Source organism: Odocoileus virginianus, chromosome X, assembly GCF_023699985.2.
Source record: "Odocoileus virginianus isolate 20LAN1187 ecotype Illinois chromosome X, Ovbor_1.2, whole genome shotgun sequence".
Classification (NCBI taxonomy): Eukaryota; Metazoa; Chordata; class Mammalia; order Artiodactyla; family Cervidae; genus Odocoileus; species Odocoileus virginianus.
In genome coordinates this window covers 16,504,813-16,527,878 of record NC_069708.1, presented here as the reverse complement: position 1 = coordinate 16,527,878, position 23,066 = coordinate 16,504,813, and the positions used below count along the sequence as shown (strand labels likewise).

At 40.2% G+C, this 23,066-nt stretch overlaps 1 protein-coding gene across 1 annotated transcript in view; it reads left to right on the top strand.

Moving 5' to 3' along the window:
* The window catches only part of EFHC2 (EF-hand domain containing 2), a 220,482-nt gene that overhangs the window by 117,328 nt on the left and 80,088 nt on the right, over positions 1-23,066 (top strand). The window contains exon 11 of the mRNA XM_070461814.1: positions 1,523-1,653. Within this exon, the coding sequence (XP_070317915.1) occupies positions 1,523-1,653 (131 nt within the window). The remainder of the gene's footprint in view (positions 1-1,522; positions 1,654-23,066) is intronic.

Here is a 23,066-nt window from a genome sequence, read left to right as displayed (position 1 = left end):
CCTCTGGGGGAATCTCTGAAAGCTGCAGCGCTCCAGTGACCTGAAGGTGCAGCAGCAGGGGGCTGTCCGCTAACAGAACTCCTCTCTGCACGGTCTCTCTGGAGGGCAGGCCAAGGCAGCACCTTCCGGGGCTGCCACACCACCTCTCCATCTGCAGTGTTAGGAACTTGAGCTAGCACAACACCAGGAATGGGTAGCTCTTCAAAAGTACTGAATTCAGGTGAGGGGCTCAGTAATAGGGCAGTTAAATTGCTGGAGACCAGCAGACTTGGCAAGGAAACTTGACTCCTTAAAAGCAAGAGGCCTTAGACATGTGTCTTCCCTTTCCTCATCTTTAAAATGGGAGTACCAATGGTGCCTATTTCAGAGAGTTGCTGTGAAGATTAGATGCGGTAATCTGTTTTAAGTGCTTATCTCTATGTGGCCCATAGGAGATGCAGTCAGTGCACAGTTTACAATAGCTATTGTAATTAGGGCTCCATTTTCAAACGCAGTGCAAACCTGTACTTTAATATAAAATATATATAGCATGTATATGTATGTATGTATGTATATATATGTATGTATGTATATATGAGACATTAAGGGCTTTTCTCCTTTCCAAAAGAGAAAAGCAAGGTAGGACATTATCTGATATCAGCATCCCAAGTAAAAACTGCATTTTCTTAAAGCTACCTTTAACAAGGACATTCGAAGCAGAGAAAGATTAATATCAGTCTGAGGGGTCTTTTTGTAAGAGCTAATAGATCCTATCATGGAAATAGATGAAAGGAAATGCAAAATAGGGAAGGAATGCCACTGACCCACTCCCCCACCCCACCCCCAAAACCCCCTGGTGGCAGAGGGGGAACTTTATGTTAAGTTACCATCAACGTTTTTATTTCCATAATGAGTCTTCTCCTTTTCTAGCTCTTTTCTATAATATAATTACTTATAATGTCAGTATAATTACTTATAGCCTTGTACTTTACTCAATAAAATAAGAAGTATTCTTACAGAGTCAAAAACCAAATCACAGTATAGGAGACAGGAACTGGGGGTCTCCTGGAGGGTGAATGTAGGGGACCGCAGTGCCTGTAGACCTTTGGCACCCATCCTCTCTCTGCCCAGCGTATTGCCTGGTGGCCAATGGTTCCAGGAGTCCCACTCTAAAGATCTGGAGAAAATGGGATCCACTTATGCAACTTTGAATCCCCATTCTCTCCATTAGGCTCTCCCAACATGGTGGGCCAGAGTCCAAGTGTCAAAGGGAGGAGGCTGAGGTGGACGTAGTGGTGCTTTTCTGATTCCTGTGACCTGCTGTCCTGTAAGCTCATTTCTCTCAGATCTGGGCCTGTGCTAATGTCACTTATTGTCCCAGAGCCTTAGCTGAAGAAATACAAATCTGGTTATGTCTTCTTTGTGTTGGTTTCTGTGGAAAGACATAGCCAGCTAAGTCCAGGTTCATAGCATGAAGTCTCTTTGCTGGCCACCAGAACGATTTGGCTCCCTATCTTAAATGTCTGTCTTTTCCTCCTCCTAGTTTCCCCTGAGCAACATTGAACTTATCCTACAAAAGTTAAAAGAAGAAGAATCCAAATCCAGAGAGTTCAAGCAGGTGTTTATAGCTGCTGATTGTATGCACACAACGATGGTGGATTTTAATACATTCAGGTAAGCCATAGGCTGCTAGCAGTTATCTCATTGTCCAAAGAACAGAAAGGATGTTTTCCTCCCTAGCGTTTCTTCATTAATTTACTATGTACTGTTTTTAAAAATTAAGAATTGGTATTTCTTTACATTCTTATTACTTCATGATCAAGTTTTGCCCATTTCTAGTAAATTTTATATATTTGCATATAAAAGAAATTCCTAGGGGAGAACAGAGAGACAAAAGCAGTTTAAGTCAGTTGGACACAGTGTCTTGTGAATCATGCAGGGCATTGAAGGATCAGGGGAGTGTCAGGAAGGCTGCATCTGAATGAGAAAGACTGAAAGCAGTGCAGCTAAGAGCACCCCCACCCTTCAAAGTGTGAGGAATGAAGAAGAATGCCATCCAGTTGGAAAAGATAGTGGAGACTTCACTGATTATCAGAGAAAAGGTGCTGTGTATTCATCTGTGTGTATGTATGCTCACATACACGTTAAGTACTTAGAAAGACATGAAAATGTAGAAATTGAAGGGTAAATATAGGACAGAAGTTAGAAGTACTGTAAGAAATGAACAATAGAGATTTTTCTCTAAGGTTAAGCTGAGTTTCTAGGACTGTCCAGTGACTGACCTAGGCAAATTTCCAAACAGCAGAAACACAAGGAAATTCAAATTCAGGGCCTGGTACAATTGTGAGATTTCTTAGCCTGAAAACAAAGTGAATGGAGAGTTTAGGAGAATGTAAATTAAATCATGGATGGAGGACAAAGGGGACTTTCTCTTTAGGCTGAGAATTCTGGCTCCTAAAAACAATAGTGGCTAAAAGCTATATAGGACACTCGGCTTGATGCAGTCAAGATGCGGCTAAGAAATGAAGATGTGAGCCCGGGGGAGCGTGGCAGGGAGGTCTTTCTGACTCTGTGTCTGGAGTTGCCTGTTGTATCAATACCTGGTGACCTAAGCCCTCCATGAGGCCCACAGTATCCCTGGAGCTCATTTGTTCTTTCAACAAAGCTCTTTTGTATCTCCAAAACGTTCTTTTGAGTGCAGCAATCAGAGGACATATTTTTATTGTTTAGAATTCCCAAGCTTCTGGGATCAATAAGAATTTATAGTTCTTTGTTATTGTTCATGGCAGTACACATGTTCCTGGCCTTTTGGCAAATAAATGAAGGATGGGGTGAAGAGCACAGACAATTGCTCAGGCCGAGGACTAATGGATAGCAGTGGAGGGGAAAACAAATTTCCATCAGAAATGAGGGAGTGGTTTCATTTTAGTATTTTGTGTTCTTTACAAAAGCATCCATTCTCTAGCAGTGTCTCTTGGAAACACTTTAGTGAGTTTATGGGGCTTTGGGAGAAGCATGTAGGCCAGGCAGGAGATCCAAGGATGGTAAGTTGTTCCGTGGATGGAGGCCTGACCCTAATTGTGGGTGGAATAAAGGACAGCCATGCTGTGTGATTGGAGGGTGACCTCAAGGCACTGGGTGCTTGGAAAGAACAACTGTGAATATTTAGGGCGTCTCCTGGCCAAAAAATTCCTTAAGATGGAAATCAGATCAGGCCATACCTGGCTTGAGAAACCCTTCAGTGGCTTGTGCTCGTCCTTACAATAAGATCCAAACGTTTTATTGCAGCCAGCAGGGCCTTGAGTGATGCCACTCTGTATTTCCAGTGTTGTCACTTATTTTCTTCCCACCCTGTCTTTTGGCCCTGCTGACTGTCACTCACTTTCTCAAACACATTAAGCTCTTTCTGTTCTCCATACCTCTGCACATGCAGTTCTCTCTGCTGGGAATGTCCATACACCATCCTTTTCATGGCAAACCCTGGGACTCATTATAAATGCTGCTTCCTTAGAGGGGCTTTCTTTTTGACTATTCTACCTAAAGTGGATTTTTTTCTTAGCCCCATGTTTATATTGGGTTGGCCAAAAAGTTTGTTGGCCAACCCAGTATTTTTCACTACCCCGGCACACCTCGTAGTTACTTTATTTAGCTAACTGTACTTGGTGTGTGTGTCCTTAAGTTTGTCTTCTCCTCCTAGAATGTGAGCTTTCTTGAGGGGCAGGGTCCTCGACACCCCTGTTCACTGTCCTAAAACCAGCACCTTGCACTGGGCTAACTACATATCATAGTTCCTGAATGGAAGAGTGAGATTCTAGTGTTATTTTGGGGAGAGGGGTGTTCTAGTTTGGAAGTCAGCCCTCTTTGTTGCTCCTCATGCTCTTTCTGGGTAATGGCAAAGGCACTACATAGTTGCTATCACACCACCTCCTAATTTAATTCTGTGCTTGGAGCTTTAACTAGCAAATATTTTTCTTATATTTCCATGTGTATGTATATGGATATACTCTGGCTCTTCTCACCAGAACATAACCTCTTTGAGGGCAAGGAGCTTCTCTTTCTTGTTTTTTGCTTTAGGCTCATCACTTTTCATCATGCCTTGTTGAGTAGCTCTATTTTATCCAGTCTGCCCTGCTTTGCCTGTTAGCTGAAGGTTGAGTTCCCCATTTAGCTCCTCAGGCTCAGACCTTTTTCCTGAATTATAGATCTGGAAATATGAAGGCTTTCAGGACATCCCCCCTTTGGATCCCCATTAGGCCTTCCAAAATAACTTTCCCTAAATTGACCTCATTTTCTTCCCCCATACAGTTGCAGTTGGGGACCCTATCTTGGTAAAGGCCACCAGACTTGTCCCCAGGACCTGAGCCAGGGTCTGCCTTGTCTTTGCCCTCTCCCCTACCTTGACCTCTCCCACCCTCTTGAAATCATATTTTTTAAACACCCTCTCTCCATCCCCAGCTTCACTGTTGCAGTTTGGCTTTTCATCTTTTCACTAGTCTCTTGAAAGCTGCAAAACTGATCTTTTCTTAATGCTCACCCTCCAAAGCTTTGCCAGAATGACCTCCCTAAAGTCTTATCATATCGTTCCTTGGCTCTAGGGCAAATCCCCAACCTGTTAGTGTTTCCTGTGAGTTTGGTCATGAGCTGACCCTTGCCAACATTTCTTCCCTTATCTCACTAGAAGAATTATTCTTTTGTAGAAGTCGCCACTTATCGAGTACTTACCATGGGCCATGCAACATGTTAAATGCTTTTCCTGTATCATCCACTGGTAGCCCCTCTTGAGTTGTTTACTTCCCTGCCTCCACAATTGGTTCCTGCCAAGTACAATAGAAGTTTGTTGAATAATTTAATGAAAGGTCCTATTTCTCAAGGAACATTCTGTCTAAAGCTTGCAGCAAACAAGTAAATAATTGATTACCTTGCACTGGGAAAGGGAACTCTCTCTCTGACTGTAGGGGTGTCAGGGAGAGCTAGTCCCAACCCTCACAATTCAAGTGACTTAGGCAACTTGCTTCATCTACTTGCATCTCACTCTTTTGTCCATATAATGATCTCTAAGGTCTCTTTCAGATGCTGACATTCTGAAACTCTTCAAATGTAGGTTTTATTTTTATTTTTTTAAATTTTTAATTGGAAGAGAATTGCTTTACAATGTTGTGTTGATTTCTGCTATGCAACAGTTTGAATCAGTCATTATTATATATATATCTCCTCCCTCTTGCACTTCCCTCCTTGGTCCCATCCCACCCCTCTAGGTCATCACAGATGACCAGGCTGGGCTCCCTGTGTCATAGAGCAACTTCCCACTAGCTATCTCTTTTACACATGGTAGTGTATATATGTCAGTGCTACTCTCTCAATCCCTCTCCTTTCCCTGCTGTGCCGACAAATTTGTTCTCTACTTCTGTGTCTCCATTTCTTCCCTGTAAATAGGTTCATCAGTACTACTTTTCTAGATTCCATATGTATGTGTTAATACATGATATTTGTCTTTCTCTTTCTGACTGACTTTACTCTGTATAACAGGCTCTAGGTTCATCCACCTCACTACAACGGACTCAAATTCATTCCTTTTTATGGCTAAATAATATTCCTCTGTATATATGTACCACAGCTTCTTTATCCTTCATCTGTTGATAGACATCTAGGTTGCTTTCATGTCTTGGCTATTGTAAATAGTGCTGCAGTGAACATTGAGAAATGTGTGTCTTTTTGAATTGTGGTTTTCTCAGGGTATATGCCAAGTTGTGGCATTGCTAGGTCATATGGTAGTTTTATTCCTAGTTTTTAAAGAAATCTCCATACTGTTCTCCATATTGGCTGTATCAATTTACATTCCCACCAACAGTGCAATAGGGTTCCCTTTTCTCCACATCCTCAAGAAAACTATAAACAAGATGAAAAGACAGCCCTCAGAATGGGAGAAGATAATTATAAATGAAGCAGCTTGATAAAGGATTAATCTCTAAAATATTTGAGCAGCTCATAAAGCTTAATATCAGAAAAACAAATAACCCAATCAAAAAGTGGGTGGAAGACCTTAACAGACATTTCTCCAAAGAAGACATACAGATGGCCAGTAAACACATGAAAAGATGGCCAACATTGCTGATTATTAGAGAAATGCAAATCAAAACTACAATGAGGTATCACCTGACATCAATCCGAATGGCCCTCATCAAAAACTCTATATAAACAATAAATGTTGGAGAGGATGTGGAAAATGTAGGTTTATAAATACACTTGTAAAATGCTCCCTTTTCATATCTGTGTTGAACTGGCAGAGGCAGGATTGCAGTGTAGGCCTCTGGGCTTCATGTCTGTGGCCCTGCTTCTCTCCCCAGCTTACATACCTGGCCCTCTCAGTATGTACTTGGGCCTCAGAGCCCAGACTTGATGCTTTGGACAGTGGTCCAAGCCTCGGGCATTTCCTTTATTCTCAAGGAAACCATCCTATCTCTGCATAAGGTGCCATGGTTAATATGGATTAGTGGATTAACCTGTTAGTGGATTGACCAGGCCTTCCTGAGATATTTGTCTCAAAATGGACCTGAAGAATGCAGGGACAGGTGGAAACAGAAGGCAGTTTGGGGAGGGAGCATTTCTTTTCTCCTCTGCCTCTAGGCTGGAACTATTTCTCTGGGACCCTTTTTTCATGGTCTGCCAGATGGGCCTGTGAGCACTGTCAGTTGTTATTGAAGGAGTGCAGAGAACTGTTCTCAGAGCCTTGATTCCTCATGGGCAGATTTTAGCAGGGAGCCAGACAGGGACGAGGCTTAGCAGGGCTAGTGTTTTGTGCAATTGGAAACATGGGCAGAGTGAGGCTTCTTGATGTGGGCCCTGGACTCTGAACCCCAGGCAACAGCAGCAAGGAGGGCCCTGTGCCAGGGAAGACGTGGCCAGTCCCTCCCTCCAGCCACCTCCCCGAGCCTTGATCTCCCCATCAGAGATGACACCTGCCCCATGTAGCCTGCATGTATTTTGGATTTCTGCAAGCTCAGTGCTCACTTCTTTTCCCCACCTGGGCTCCAGCCTTAGAGGGCAGGACACATGGCCAGTTCACCCTGGTGTCTTTCCCAAATACTTCCAGCACCCAGTGTCTCAGGCCGCAGTGAATGTAATGAATTATTAAACCATTCTTTCTCAGGCTCCTGTTGTCAATTGCAGGATCAAGAGATTTCCTGTGAGTTTCCGTGTGATAAATTCCTTCTAAGATTTAGAGCCTTAAGGAAATTTTTGTTCTTGTAAATGTAAAATTCTTCCTGAAAGAGGTGATATAATGTAGTAAGTAGATCCGATTTTTGACTTGTTTAGTCGCTAAATTGTGTCTGACTCTTTCACAACCTCATAGACTGTAGCCCGCCAGACTCCTCTGTCCATGGTATTTCCCAGAAAATAATACTTGAATGGGTTGCCATTATCTTCTCCAGGGGATCTTCCTAACCCAGGAATCGAGCTCACGTCTCCTGCTTGGCAGGCAGCTTCTTCACCCTAGTGGCTCAGCTCACGTCTCCTGCTTGGCAGGCAGCTTCTTCACCCTAGTGGCTCAGCTCACGTCTCCTGCTTGGCAGGCAGCTTCTTCACCCTAGTGGCTCAGCTCACGTCTCCTGCTTGGCAGGCAGCTTCTTCACCCTAGTGGCTCAGTGGTAAAGAATCATCAGCCTGCCAAGCAGAAGACCAGGGTTCAATCCCTGGGTTGGACAGATCCCCTGGAGAAGGGAATGGCAACCCACTCCAGTATTCTTTCCTGGAAAATCCCATGGATGGAGGAGGCTGGCAGGCTACAGTCCATGGGGTCTCAAGAGTCAGACACATGCATTCAAATCTCAGCTCTGCCATTTTTCATCCTGATGTCCTTGCGTAAGTTGTTGAAGAACATTTTCACCTACAAAATGGGGATAGTTATAATAACTACTACTTAGAGCTGTTGTGATGAATAAAGCTGATAACGTATGTAAAATTCACTGTAGCAGACACTAGAAAATGAAAACCCTTTATCTCAAGAGTTGGAATAGTTCAAAATAGTCACTGAAAATAGTAGCAATCTATGTCCTATTTGCAGTATTTCCATAAGTTGTTTATTTACTCTTGATAGAGTCGTTGAAAACATTCTTTAATAAATGAGGTTGGAAGAAGCCCTTAAAAAACTTGGAGGCCATGAAGGTGGAAAATAAAGATTGTTGGTGGACCAAGGTTGGGAAACATTAATCCACTCCTTTACTGTCCTTTAACTTCAAGGAAGAAGATTGTAAATTTAGTGCTTAGAGCATTGTGATGATCTCATCCTATTTATCTCATACAATTATCTCTCCTTTTATGTGGTTTTGATCTTTTTTTTTAACAGCACTGTGTACATTGTTATTGGTGTTTTTATTGTAAGTCTAACATCTTTTAAGGAAGCCACTGGTCTATGAATCTATATGAACAGAAGGAAAATGAAAATTCCAAAAGTTTTGAAACCTGTACTCTTATGTTGAACCAAATAGACTCTTTGACAGCATCCATACCATATATTTGAGATGCCAGCCTCAGCATACATTTTGAAAACAACATTTTGAACCTTCCTAAAAGCATTAAACATAAACGATGTGATGTCATAGGAAAAAGTGCTGGCCTGGGATTCAGAAAGACTGAGATCTATAATTTGTTTCTGTCACTGCCTGATGATATTGTTTGTATTGGTGAAGGCAGGCTCAGTTTTTAAAAGAGCAGAATCCTCCCTGGCTAGTTAAGCAGGAAAGGAATTAACTAAAAGGATCCTGGGTGGTTCACAGTATCTTTGGAAGGGCTGGAGAAATAAGCTTGAGGCTCAGTTCTAGGAACAGTGCCCAGAAGTGGGTTGTAGAACTTGTCTGATGGGAAAATGGCCTCTGTTCCTACTGCACCACCCACACTCATTGCTACATTTGCACTGCTGCCAATTTTATCAACTCAACTCAATTTTATCACAGCCATCACTACCACTACTTTTGGCAACCTTGTGTCCGATGCTACCCCTGAAAGTTGGACCCCTGTGACTTCAAATGTGGCCCATACTTAGCTGTTACTCTTCCAAGTCAAAGTCTCATGTAAGCTTCCCTGATTGGCAGATCCTGGGTCATTGGCATGTTTCTAGTTGCAAGGAAGGCTGGGAAATTAAGCTCTGACTTCCATGTTGGATTGACGGAGAATGAATGTGGTAATTTCCCCAAATAGAGATGGGGGATTTAAAAGGTACCCTTTTCATTTACCATGATGGCAAATTCAAGCCAAACACGGGGCATAGAATGTCAGTAATTAGGAACTGAGCTCCTTGTTTGTGAACAAACCAAACAAAACACTTGCCTGGTTTTAGCACTTTGCAAATACCATTCTGATCCACCCAAGTAGCTAAACAAAATAGAAACTTCTTCCCTATATCCCACTATTTTTGCAATCTCTGACACACCTTTCTGAGTTTAAATTGCCTTGAAGGCATTGGATTACTTTCAAGTTCATAGATTTTGATAGCTGGCAGTTGTATTTTGTTTGGCTTGTGGTTTTTTTTTTAAATTAAGAATTTAAAGATAAAAACCTATATTGAGGGAGGTGGGAGGGGGGATCGGGATGGGGAATACATGTAAATCCATGGCTAATTCATGTCAATGTATGGCAAAAACCACTACAATATTGTAAAGTAATTAGCCTCCAACTAATAAAAGTAAATGAAAAAGAAAAAAAAAACCTATATTTGTGTCTCCTCTTGAAAAATAGAGAGTGGGCCTACATTTCTCCATGTCAATAATCAGTAGGGTAAATGGCAGCTGTCCCTCTCAGACTCTGCCTGTTCTCTGCATTTTTCCCTCAATCCCTACAATTCCTTCTTGTCTAATGTGTGTGATGTGTGTGCTCAGTCGTGTCCAACTCTTTGCGACCCCATGGACCCACCAAGGGTGGTTAGCCCACCAGGTTCCACTGCCCATGGGATTTCCCAGGCAAGAATACTAGACTGGGCTGCCGTTTCCTCCTCCCCGGGATCTTCCCAACTCAGGGATTAAACCTACCATCTCCTGAATTGACAGACGGATTCTTTACCACCACACCACCTGGGAAGCCCTGTTGTCTTATGCCTTCTCCCATTTATCTTATTTTCATATCCCAGAAGGTACTTAACTAGGTAATCCTTGGACTGGATAATTTTAAGGTCCCTTTGTGCCCTAGGTATAGTGGAAATCGGTAATTAGGGATGATTGTGTAAATAGCTCAAAGTGTAACTGAAGACTAATTTTTAAATTAGAACCCAAATGTGATTATATATCTAAAGGTCTAAAAGACTCAATTTAAAAATGGTTAGAACTATTCGTTATATTCAGGAAAAGTATCTCAATACAAGAAAACCACATAGAAAGCAATAATTTTACTTTATACTAATAATAAATGAGATTTTATGCAATGGGGGATACTATTTGCTATACCAACAAATATTATGAAATACCTGGGTGCAATAAAATTGGACAAGAAATGTGTAAGACTAAAATGAATACAGTTGTATACATTTCCTGATAGCTCAGTTGGTGAAGAGTCCGCCTGTAATGCAGGAGATCCTGGTTTGATTCCTGGGTCAGGAAGACCCACTGGAGAAGGGAAAGGCTACCCACTCCAGTATTCTGGCCTGGAGAATTCCATGGACTGTATAGACCATGGGGTTGCAGACTCAGACACAACTGAGTGACTTTCACTCACTTCACATACATTAATACTTATTCTCTACCTAATATGTGTATGTCATTGTGCCAAAAAGAATTAAAATTCATTTTATTTCCCTGGTGGCTCAGATGGTAAAGCGTCTGCCTACACTGCGGGAGACCTGGGTTCAATCCCTGGGTTGGGAAGATCTCCTGGAGAAGGAAATGGCAACCCACTCCAGTATTCTTGCCTGGAAAATCCCATGGACAGTGGAACCTGGTAGGCAACAGTCCATGGGGCCGCAAAGAGTCGAACACGACTGAGCAACTTCACTTTCAAAATGAATACAGTTTCAAAACTTTATTATCTCTCTGAATTGGAAGACACTAATTTAAAAATTCTACCCTTGGGGTTCAGCTTGCAGCTCCACCAAGAGACAGGAGTGGGGGGCGGGGATCTGTTTGACTGGGGGCTTCGGCTTCTGTTCCAGGTTGGCCAGCAGCGGCAGCACCCGGGCGCCCCCTGCAGGCAGCAGCGGCCGCAGCCACGGGCGGAACAGAAGTGCGCCCGGGCTGGGGGAGCTAGGCCAGGCGCCCCCTGCAGGCAGCAGCGGTCGCAGCCACGGGCGGAACAGAAGTGCGCCCGGGCTGGGGGAGCTAGGCCTGGAGGAGTGGCGCGGCAAGGAAGACTAGGGGTCTGGGGATGGCGGCAGCACCGCAGGCTTGGGCGCAGGGCCTGGTGCGGTGCTCGCTGGGCGCCTGCCGCCTGGCACTGCTGCAGATATTCCGCTCACAGAAGTTCCCCGGGACAAGCTGGAGCGGCTGGACCAGCGCTGCTTCTTCCGTCTGAACCGTCTGAACCGGAACAGCTTCACGATGCTCGTGGCTGTGTTGGTGCTCTTGTGCGTGGCGCGGCTTCCGCTGCAGCTGCCCTACCTAGCCATCCTAGTGGCCACCATGGGTGTGATCCTCGTCTTGGCCATGCTCTGCAACCCCGCTGCCTCCCACCAGGACCACATGGGCCTGGCCTTCTAAGCGCTCATCGCCATCATGCTGGCCGTCCCGTGGTGGGCCTGCTGCTGATCCAGCCGCACGGCGCCTCCAAGGGCATCTGGTGGACTGCGTCCTTCATCACTACCATCTATACGTTCCTGCCCGTGTGCATGCGGGCTGCGATACTCAGCGGGGTGCTCCTGTCTGTCCTCCATCTGACCATCGCCCTGCGCACCAACACCCAGAATCAATTCCTGCTCAAGCAGGTAGGGGCCCACCTGGGCACAGGGACTGGATGGTGGGGTGTGCAGGCCTTGGCCTGACTCCAAAGAGAGGCAACCCACCTTCATCCTTTAAACTAGTGAGAAGAGACAGAGAGACATGGATCTGTCAGCTGTGTGGTGTCTTCTGGCCTCTGACCCCGCTCTGAGCCCCAGGATCTTCTTTCCTTCACAAACAGAGCGCTCTTCTATGTATTGTTCCCACTGGTAGAAGACAGACCAAACCGTGTCCATTATTGTAGGGATGCTAATGAGGAAGGCGGGTTTGGCTCTCCAAAGGTCCCCTTCTCTTCTCGTGCTTCTGTCCCTATATAGTGGTTGGACCCTCCAGCCCCTCTCCCAGCCTCTCCCTCAGGAGAGCTACTGACAGTTTGTAGTGAACTCAGTTGAGTCCTGGATGGAGGGTTGATGAGAGAAACCCTAGGCACTCTTTGCCCAGTCTTAGGGAGGAGAAATGATAACCCTGCCAGTTGTGAGGCTGGGGAGGTTGAGAGCTGGAAATATACCTGAAATTGAGGGAGGACTGACAAGTGAGTTTCATTTGCAAAGTGCCTGGCAAGCCAAAAAGCTGCCTTCAGCAAAAGTGGGAAGCAACCTTTGTGTGTGGTGACATTCTCCTCCTGGCCTGAGCAGATAGCTAGGGTTGTATGTCAGGACCCCTTCACATGGGTGCTCCTGATTATTGCTTGTGGTGGGGGATTTTTATCACTCCTGGGATGAGTTAGGTGAGCCTTGAATGATGGGATCAGGAGGAAATACAACTTCTGCCTGGTTAAAAAAAAATTCTAATCTGTCCAAATTAATCTAGATTTGAATTGATTCTAATCAGAATTACAGTTTTGTTCTTAGATTCGGTTTTGTTTTGCAGGGTTGAGGGAGAGAAATTGGCTCATTTATTTTTGAGGTTCCTCAAGAAAAATTAGGGATTGAAAAAAATATTGAAAAGGGAGAATGTTAAAGTCCAGATACTAGAATTTATATAATTGATAGATATTTGAAAACACTTTACTGTTAGTGGATTAAACTATCAGTGAAATAGAGTATAAAGCCCATAAAAGATTCATTATTGTGGATTTTATTGTAAGGTACAGAGAAATTCTCAAATCAGTGGACAAAGAATAGATTAATAGTAAAGGTTCTAGTGACAGTTGATTAGGAAACATTTAATACATTTTAATTTTGTGGTAGGTAGGGACAGTTGCCAAAAAACATAAAGGAAAAATTGACTGTATTCACTACAGTAAAATTTTCTATTTCTCTATAGCAAAAAAGTACTGTCAACAAACTGAAAAGATAAGAGATAGACTGAGAGAAAATAGTTACAACCAATGTAAGAACCAGGGGATTGACATTAAGGATTTATGAAAACGCCTGTAAAATCAGCAGACAAAAATGACTTAAGGACAGGAATAAACAGTTCTCAGAAGCAATACAAATAGCCTTTAAACCTATGAAAAGAAACCAAATAATCACGCAAGCTGAAACAATAATGAAATAGAGTTTCCACATATTGTATTAGTGACATTTAAAAAGAATAATATAACTGGCTCCAGATGAGCATGTGGGATAACAGGTACTTTCATTTTCTATTGATAGGAGCTTAAATAGGTTCAGCATTTTGGAGGGTAATCGGCAATATCTAATGCTGAGACTCTATTACCTAGTAATTGCATTTTTAGAAGCTTTTTACTCAGAAAAATTTTGACAAGTAGGTTGTTACAGATGTTTGTGTGTGTACTCCAACAATATTTATTGCAGCAAAATAGCAAAAATTTGGAAAAAATCAAATGTCCAACTATAGGGGAATAGTTGGATAAATTCTTTTGCTTTGGTTTAAGACTGTACTATTTAGCCATTAGGGCTTACCTAGTGGCTCAGTCAGTAAAGATTCTGCCTCTTAAGGTGAGAGACCTGGGTTCCATGTCTGAGTGGGGAAGATCCCCTGGAGAAAGAAATGGCAACCCACTCCAGTATTCTTGCCTGGAGAATTCCATGGGCAGAGAAGCCTGGCGGGCTACAGCCCATGAGGTCACAAAGAATCAGACACGACTAAGTGACTAACACTATTTAGCCTTTAGAAAGGATGAGATATGCCAAATACGTGTACTTGAAAAAATCTTCAGTGCGTTAGTCAGGGTTGGTTAAGTAATGCTGCAGTAACTAACCCCCAGATCTCAAGGAATTAAATCAATAAGGGTTACTCTGTGTATATTCATTGTTGTCAGACGGAGCTTTGTTCATAATAGGTCACTCAGGACTGAAGTTGACAGAACAGCCACTACCTGGAATGTACCAGAGAGAGAAGAGAACTTTGGAGGGTCAAGACCAATAAATCTCAGCTGGGAAGAAAAACATCATTTACACTCTCAGTCTATTGGCTAGTATGAGTCACATGGTTCCACCCATATATTCAGAAGAAAGAGGGAAACCAGATGCTAGATAAACAGCACTAATGGCTACCATATATATGTCATGCTGTTTTGTAGATAAAGCAAAATTCAGAAGTCTGTATAATATGATCCTATTTATGCCAAAAATCTAAAGGTTACATGTACATGTATATTTATATAAATATTTCAAGGATTGTGTATCCTTTGAAGAAATCTTAGCAGGCTGCACACCAGCCTGCCTCATTCTTTGATATATTTCTTAAACAATGAGCAATTGTAAAAAAAAATTAAAAAGATAAAAACAAATAAAGCTCAAGCAAATAGAACCAAAAAGCCTGGGCAAAGAACAATGAGCATTTTCTGTTTCTTGCTTCAGTTTTCAGAAAGAGCTAATGGCAAATGCTGGCAGAATGTTTTGAGCAAAAGTCAAGAGTCTCAGAATCATAAAGCAGGATATGAGTTGTTTCACTTGATGCTCTACTCTGATTATTGATTTAATTTTAATGTGTTTACTTAAAATTCTTGCATTATGGGCTATAATGTTTTTTATTTATGTTTTAAAATCCCAGAGCTTTGAAAGTAAATTTGGGATGGAATAGTTTTTATAACTTTCAAATTCTTATCAAATTAACAACAAAGTCTTACCCCTTTATTTTCCCCACTTACATTGTATCACTAATATTTTACTGTATTTGCTTTATCTTGCATCTCTTCATTCACACACCCCTCTATCCATTGATTAATCCATCTTAACTTTAATACATTTCAAAGAAAATTTCACAGACATCAGTTATTTCCTTCTAAATATATCAGCATGTTTACCATTTATTTACATTTTTTCCCTTTTGACGTAAAATTTATTGTTAATAAAATGGATAAACCTAAAGTATACATTTGCTTAATTTTGACAAATACACCTGTGCAACCCAAATCCCTGTTAAAACATACAACATTACCATCCTGATCCTAGTCAATCCCTGCCCATCCAAGGAGCAATCACTTTTCTGATTTTTTTGACAGTAAATATATTTTTCCTGTTTTAGAATTTCATATAAATGGAATTACACAGCATGTATTCTTTTGTGGATTCTCTTAAGTATGATTTTGAGATTTATCCATATTGTTGAGTGTATCAGTAATTCATTCGTAATTCGTACTGCTCAGTAGTGAATACTACAATTTGTTTATTCTTTCCCCTGCTGATGAATATCTGGGCTATTTCCAATATTGGGCTAATATGAATAAACCTGCTCTCGACATTCTTAGGCAAATATTTTTGTGAACATAATTTTTTTTCTCTTGGTTATGTAACTATGAATGAAATTGCTGGGACATAGGTATGTGTTTAGTTTTTAAAGAAGCTGCCAGACTTATTACCAAAGAGGTTATACCAGTTTACATTTCCCCTAAAAATGTACAGAGGGTCTAATTGCTTCACAGCCTTATCAACAATTTGGTATTATTAGGCTTTTTAATGTAAACCATCTGGTAGATATGTAGTAGTGCCCCATTGTAGTTTAATTTGCATTTTTCTGATAACCCTTGGTGTTGAACACTTTTTTTCATGTGTTTATTGGCTCTTTGAGAGATATAGACTGTGAGAGATGGTGAGGGACAGGGAGGCCTGGCTGTGCTGCAGTCCATGGGGTCACAGAGTTGGACATGACTTGGCATCTGAACAACGCTGACTCTTTGTATATTTTGTGAAGTCTCTTTTCAGATCCTTTGCCAAATTTTATTGATCGCTTGTTCTATTATTATTGAGGTGTGCTGTGCTATTATATTTCTCTAATAGCTTTATGATTTTAGCTTTTACTTTTGAGTCTGTGATTCATTTCAAATTATATTTTATATATGCTGTTGGATAAGCATGAAGGTTTATTATACTTAAATTCTTAAAATGCTTATTTGAAAATTTTCTATTATATGCCAGGATTATTTTATGTTAAAGTAAAAAATTCCAGAGCTTTAAAATATAATTTTGAAATGTTTAAAATGTTTTCAAATTCTTATTAAATTGGTGACTATCTTACCCTTTCATTTTCTTCTTCTTCTGTGCGTTAGTTCTTAAAAAATTTTTTTTGTTGGTGGAAAATTGCTTTACAATGTAATATTGATTCTTGCCATACAACAATGTGAATCAGTCCTATTTATATACATATATCTCCTCCCTTTTGAATTTCCACCGACCCCCCCCCCCCCCCCCGCATCCCACCCTTCTAGGTCATCACAGAGTGCCAGATTGAGCATCCTGTGTTATATAGCAACTTCCCACTAGCTATCTGTTTTAATCTGATAGTGTATATATATTAATGCTACTTTATCAATTCGTCCCACACTCACCTTCGCCCACTGTGTATGACTTAGATTTGCCTATTAAAATGACAAATTCTCCTTTGAAAAAGAAACTGAAGTGCTAATCTTTTATACTTCCGATAATTTCCTTACATAGTACATTTCCACTTCTTGAGGATTGATGTATCCTCGCTACATTACTATCCCAGTTAACTGAGGAATGCCATGTACCATTGGTCTTGTTAACTGAAGGAAACTATTACACGTGTGACAAATTGTATTTTCCAAATATGGCTACAACAGTGTCCCATCCAAAATGTTCATCTACAATGTGAACTTGAAAGTGCTTTTGGAGCCCTGTATTACCATGTAAGGAATTCTACCAGCTTGAAGCTGCCATGCTATGTAGTCCAAGCTACATGGGGGAAACCATGTGTAGATGGTAATTCACGTGACAGCCCAAACTGAAATCTCAGCTGACGGCTCTTGCTATGCACTTGATTTATGAGCATAGATACCTTCACACAGGGCTTCCCTGGTGGCTCAGTGGTGTCAAGATTATGACTGCAGTGCAGGACACACAGGTTCAATCCCTGGATCAAGAAGATTCCCTGGAGAAGGAAATGGCAACCCACTCCAGTATTCTTGCCTGGGAAATCCCATGGACAGAAGAGCCTGGTGGGCTATAGTCCATGGGGTTGCAAAAGAGTCATACATGACTTAGCAACTAAACAGACAGACCTTCACATAATTCAAGCCCCCAGTTACAGAATCTTCCAGCTTGAAACTCCAGACATTCTTTTGTGCCCTGTCTGAATTCCTGATCCACAGAATCCATGAGCATAACAAAATAGGTGTTTTAAGCTGTTGATTTTTAGGGCAATTTGTTAAACAGCCATATCGACTGAAGCAGCATGCAGCAACACATTTTGAAGAATTAGAATGCTGATAATATGCGGCCCTCAAATTAAGTATTTGATGTTTGATTTTTTTGAGAGACAGTCTGATATCTTTTAGTGCCTCAGAGTCATGACTTCCCAGTCCTTTAATTGCAGAAGTGGAGAAATCCTGTGCCATGTCTTAGAAGTTACTCTTGTGAAAAGATCTCCACATCAGTTAGAATGCTAAATATGCTGGGTAGGGGAAAAAGAGTATCAAAATTATCCTTTGTATGTGTACCTTCCATCTGGAAGAATAGTAGTAAAATTTCCTTCTACCTGAACTGAGCAAGGTGAGGTGGGGGTGGGTGCTTTTGTGAAGTTAGGTATGATTTCCATCCAAAGAAGAAGATGTGGTCTCATTTTCCAAGAACACATTTAATTTTTAAACACTAATTTATTTTTAAATTTACATACACTGAGATTCACTCTTTTTTGGTGCCCAGGGTTCTATGATGGTGATAAATTCCGAGAGTTGTGCCACCACAATCATCACAATAAAGATACAGATCAATCCTACCACAGCTGCCTCCTCACTACCACCTCCCCCCACAAATGAGAGAAAATGCTTTCTCTTGAGTAAATGCCTAGAAATGAAATGTCTGGATCATATGGAAAGCATATGTTTAACTTTCTGAGAAACTACACAACTTTTTGTTGTTGTTTTTTACATCTTTTATTGCACTAATTTCTGTTCGTGTTTTTTGAGCTCTACCATTTCTTCTTGATTATTTCTTGCAATTTCCATCTCTCTGTTACCCATCTATTCTTACATGTTGTCTAATTTTTGAATTAGAGCCTTTACCATGTTACTCATTTTAAATTCACAGACTGATAATTACAATATTCTGCCATATCTGAGTCTTGTTCTGATGTTTGCTCTGTCTCTCCAACGTCTGTTTTTTGCCTTTTAGTATGCCTTTTAAATTTTTTGCTGAAAGCCAGACTATGATATACTAGATAAGAGACTCTCTGGTAAGTAAGCCTTTGGTGATGTGATGGTAAGGTGTGGAGGGAGAAGTGTTCTCCATTGCTGTGATTAGGCCTCAGTCTTTTTAGTGGGCCCGTGTCCCTCAGCTGTGAATTTCTTAAGTACATTTTAATTTCCTCTCCCACTCTTCTAGGTGTGACAGGATGGCTGAGCAGGTGGGGAGGAGCAGGGGAGCTAGATATGGGTATTTACCTGCCCTTATGTAGAAAGCTCCATGGGGCTGGAGTTGAGTTTTCCCTTCCCCCAGGTTGGTTAGTCTCTGATAAATCCCAGTAGGTTAGACTCTGGTAAAATAGTTTCCCTTGTTAAGGAGAACAGAAGTCAGAGAGGACTCTTCTTTGATATTCACTATGAGAACCTGATTAAGCTCCTGTAGATAAAACTCACAGAAATGTAGGGCTCCCTTGATGACTGGCTTCCCCTGGAATTTTTCTCTCTTAGATTTGTCCACATAGAGTCTCCAGAAATTCATCACTTACATCAAATTCATCCAAGTCCAGATTTTCCTATCCTGCTACTGGTTCCCACAGAGGTTTCTGCTGGTTTCTTCTTGTGGGTTTCTGCTAAGTCATGATACTCTGTATCTGTGTGTCTATTTGTCTTTTCAATTTGAGGGACAGTGGTTTGCCCAGTGACCTCCCTTCTCAAATGGATCTAAGAACAGTTGTTGATTTTTCAGTTCCTTCAGCTTTTTTATTTCTCAAGTTGTTTTTTAAAGTGATTGTATCATTTTTATTTTTATCAAGAGTCTTTGAGAGTTCCAGTTCTTCTACATGCTTCCCACACGTGGTATGGTCTGTATGTTTAATTTTAGCCATCCTAACAGAGGAGTAGTAGTATTTCTTTATAGTTTTTACTTGAATTTTCCTAATGATTAATGATGTTAAACATGTTTTCGTGAACTTCTTTGCCACCCATAAATCTTCTTTGGTGGAGCCAGAGGAGATTTCAGGTCTTTTTCCCAAACATTTTTTGAGTTTCTTGTTTTCTTGTTCCTATTTTGTGAGTTCTTTATTTATTCTGGATACAAGTCCTTTATCAGATATATGATTTCCAAATATGTTTGTCTGTGGCTTGTGATTTCTTTCTTTTTTTTTTAATTTATTTCTTTAAAAAACTGTTTTTTGAAGAGAAAAAGTTTTAAATTCTGATTAAGTCCTATTTATCAGTTTTTGCTTTTGTGGATCATGATTTTGGTATTACATCTAAGAAATTTTTGACTAATCCAAAATCACAAACGTTTTCTATGTTTTCTTCTAGATGCATTACAGTTTTAAGTGAGATCTGTGATGTTAGTTTGTGGTATGAAATAAGGATTGAAGTTTCATTTTTCTTTTTTTAGATCTAAGGTTTAGATTTTATTTTATTTTTTAAATTTATTTATTTTAATTGGAGGCTAATTACTTTACAATATTGTAGTGGTTTTGTCATACATTGACATGAATTAGCCATGGGTTTACATGTTGTTTATATGTAGATATGCATTTTTTAGCACCATTTGTTAACAAAAAAAACTATCATTTCTCCACCAGATTGCCTTTGAATTATTTTTGTAAATCAGTGTCCATATATGATGGGCCTTTCCCTATTATGTTCTGTCAATCTGTCTACCTTGTCACTGATACCACACTTTCTTGATTACTGTATCTTTATAATAAATGTTGAAGTCAGGTAGTGTTCATTCTCCAAGTGTTCATTCTCCAGTGTTCTTCTCTTTCAAAGTTATTTTGGCTCTATTAGGTCATTGTATTACCTTTGGAACTTTAATCAGCCTGTCAATTTTTTAATTTTATTTTTTATTTCTTAATTAATTTATTTATTTTAATTGGAGGCTAATTACTTTACAATATTGTGGTGTTTTTTGCCATACCTTGACATGAATCAGCCATGGGTGTATATATGTCCCACCATCCTGAACCGCCACCCACCTCCCTCCCCTGCGCATCCCTATCCCTCTGGATTGTCCCAGAGCACCAGCTTTGGGTGCCCTGGTTCATGCATCGAATTTGTAGCCTGTCAATTTATACAACAAATCCTGTTGGGATTTTGACTGCAGTTGCATTAAATCTTTAGATAAATTTGTGGACGACATTGAGTCTTCTGACTCATGAACATAGTGTATCGCTTCATTTTGTGATTTAATTTATTTCAGACATACTTTATAGTAGTGTTCAGTGTACAGGTCTTCTTCCACATCTCTTGTCAGATTTATCCATGAATATTTCATATTTGGAAATTGTATTGTTTTTATTTTAATTTCCAATTGTATATTGCTAGTATATATAAATATTGTTATTTGTGTGTTGATCTTGTATCCTGATACATTGCTGAACTCACCTATTTGTCCTAGTAGCTTTCTTTTTTATTCTGTTGGGTTTTTTGGCAGTCATGTCATCTGTAAATAAAGGCAGTTTTACTTCTTCTTTTTTTCCATTTATTTTTATTAGTTGGAGGCTAATTACTTTACAACATTGCAGTGGTTTTTGTCATACATTGAAATGAATTAGCCATGGATTTACATGTATTCCCCGTCCCGGTCCCCCCTCCCACCTCCCTCTCCACCCGATCCCTCTGGGTCTTCCCAGTGCACCAGGCCCGAGCACTTGTCTCATGCATCCAACCTGGGCTGGTGATCTGTTTCACCCTAGATAATATACATGTTTCGATGCTGTTCTCTTGAAACATCCCACCCTCGCCTTCTCCCACAGAGTCCACAAGTCTGTTCTATACTCAGCCATTAAAAAGAATTCATTTGAATCAGTTCTAATGAGATGGATGAAACTGGAGCCCATTATACAGAGCGAAGTAAGCCAGAAAGATAAAGACCATTACAGTATACTAACACATATATATGGAATTTAGGAAGATGGTAACGATAACCCTATATGCAAAACAGAAAAAGAGACTCAGATGTATAGAACAGTTTTACTTCTTTATTTCCATGTTGCATTCATTTGATTTCTTTCTTTCTTTCTTTCTTTTTTTTTTTTTTTTTTTTTTGCTTTTTTGCACTGGCTAGAAGTTCTAGTACTATCAATATATTGAATAGAAGAGATGAAAAAGAACATCATTCTCTTGTTCCTAAAATTAAGGGGTAGGCATTTACTCTTTTAACATTAACTGTAATGTCACTTAAGAGTTTTTGGTAAATCAGCTTGTGAAAGTTCCTTTGTTGTTGTTCCTTTGTTGTTGGGTGTTAGATTTTGTCATTTATTGAAATGATCAGATTTTGTTAATATAATGACTTACGTTGATTGATTTTCAAATGTGAAGACTTGCATTCTGGGGTAAACTTTATTTGGCCACGATGTTGTTTTCCCTTTTCTTTTGTTGTTGACTCGCTCAGTCATGTCTGACTCTTTGTGACTGCATGGACTGCAGCATGCAAGTCTTCCCTGTCCTTCACTATCTCCCAGAGATTGCTCAGACTCATGCCCAATGAGTCGATGATGCCATCCAACCATCTTATCCTCTGTTGCCCCCTTCTCTTCCTGCACTCAGTCTTTCCCAGCATGAGGGTCTTTTCCAGGGAATCAGCTCTTTGCATCAGGTGGCTGAAGTATTGGAGCTTCAGCATCATACCTTCCAATGGATGTTCAGGAGTAATTTCCTTTACGATTGACTGGCTTGATCTCCTTACTGTCCAAGGGACTCTCAAGTCTTCTCCAACACCACAGTTTGAAAGCATCAGTTCTTTGGCACTCAGCCTTCTTTATGGTACAGCTCTCATATCCATATATGACTACTGGGAAAACCATAGCTTTGACTATATAGACCTTTGTTGGCAAGGTGGTGTCTCTGCTTTTCAATATGCTGTGTAGGTTTGCCATAGTTTTTCTTCCAAGGAACAAGCGCTTTTTAATTTTATGGTTGCAGTCTCTGTCCACAGTGATTTTGGAACCCAGGAAAATAAAGTCTATCTCTGTTTCCATTGTTTCTCCATCTATTTGCCATGAAGTGATGGGACCAAATGCCATGATTTTAGTTTTTTTTTTAATTAAGTAATTTATTTTAAATGAAACAAAAATGAATGTTTTTAATGATAAAAGGTACAATTCACAAAGAAGATAGATACTGTAAACCATTAGACACCTTAACAACAAAGAAACAAAGGTACATAAAGCAAAAATCAGAAGAAATATAAATATGCAATCATAGTGAGATATATTAACATTTCTCAGAATATTTTATGGAGTGCAGAAAAATAAGAACAGGAGCATCTTGAATGATGCCATTAATAATTTAGATATAATAGATTTATATTTAATTTATATTAATCATATCCTACACATATATGATTAATATCCTATATATATCCTATATTTAAAACTTTGTATCATGTATGTTGTTATTAGATGTCCATAGGACGTTTAGAAAAACTGGCAAAAAAAATTACTAAATTTCAAAAAGTAAAATTCTTTTGCACGTGTGTGATTCAGTTTTAGATATACACATATATTATTTTTGAAATTATTTTCCATTATAGGTTATTGCAGTATATTGACTGTAGTTTCCTGTGCTATAGAGTAAATCTTTGTTGTTGTTGCATATCTATT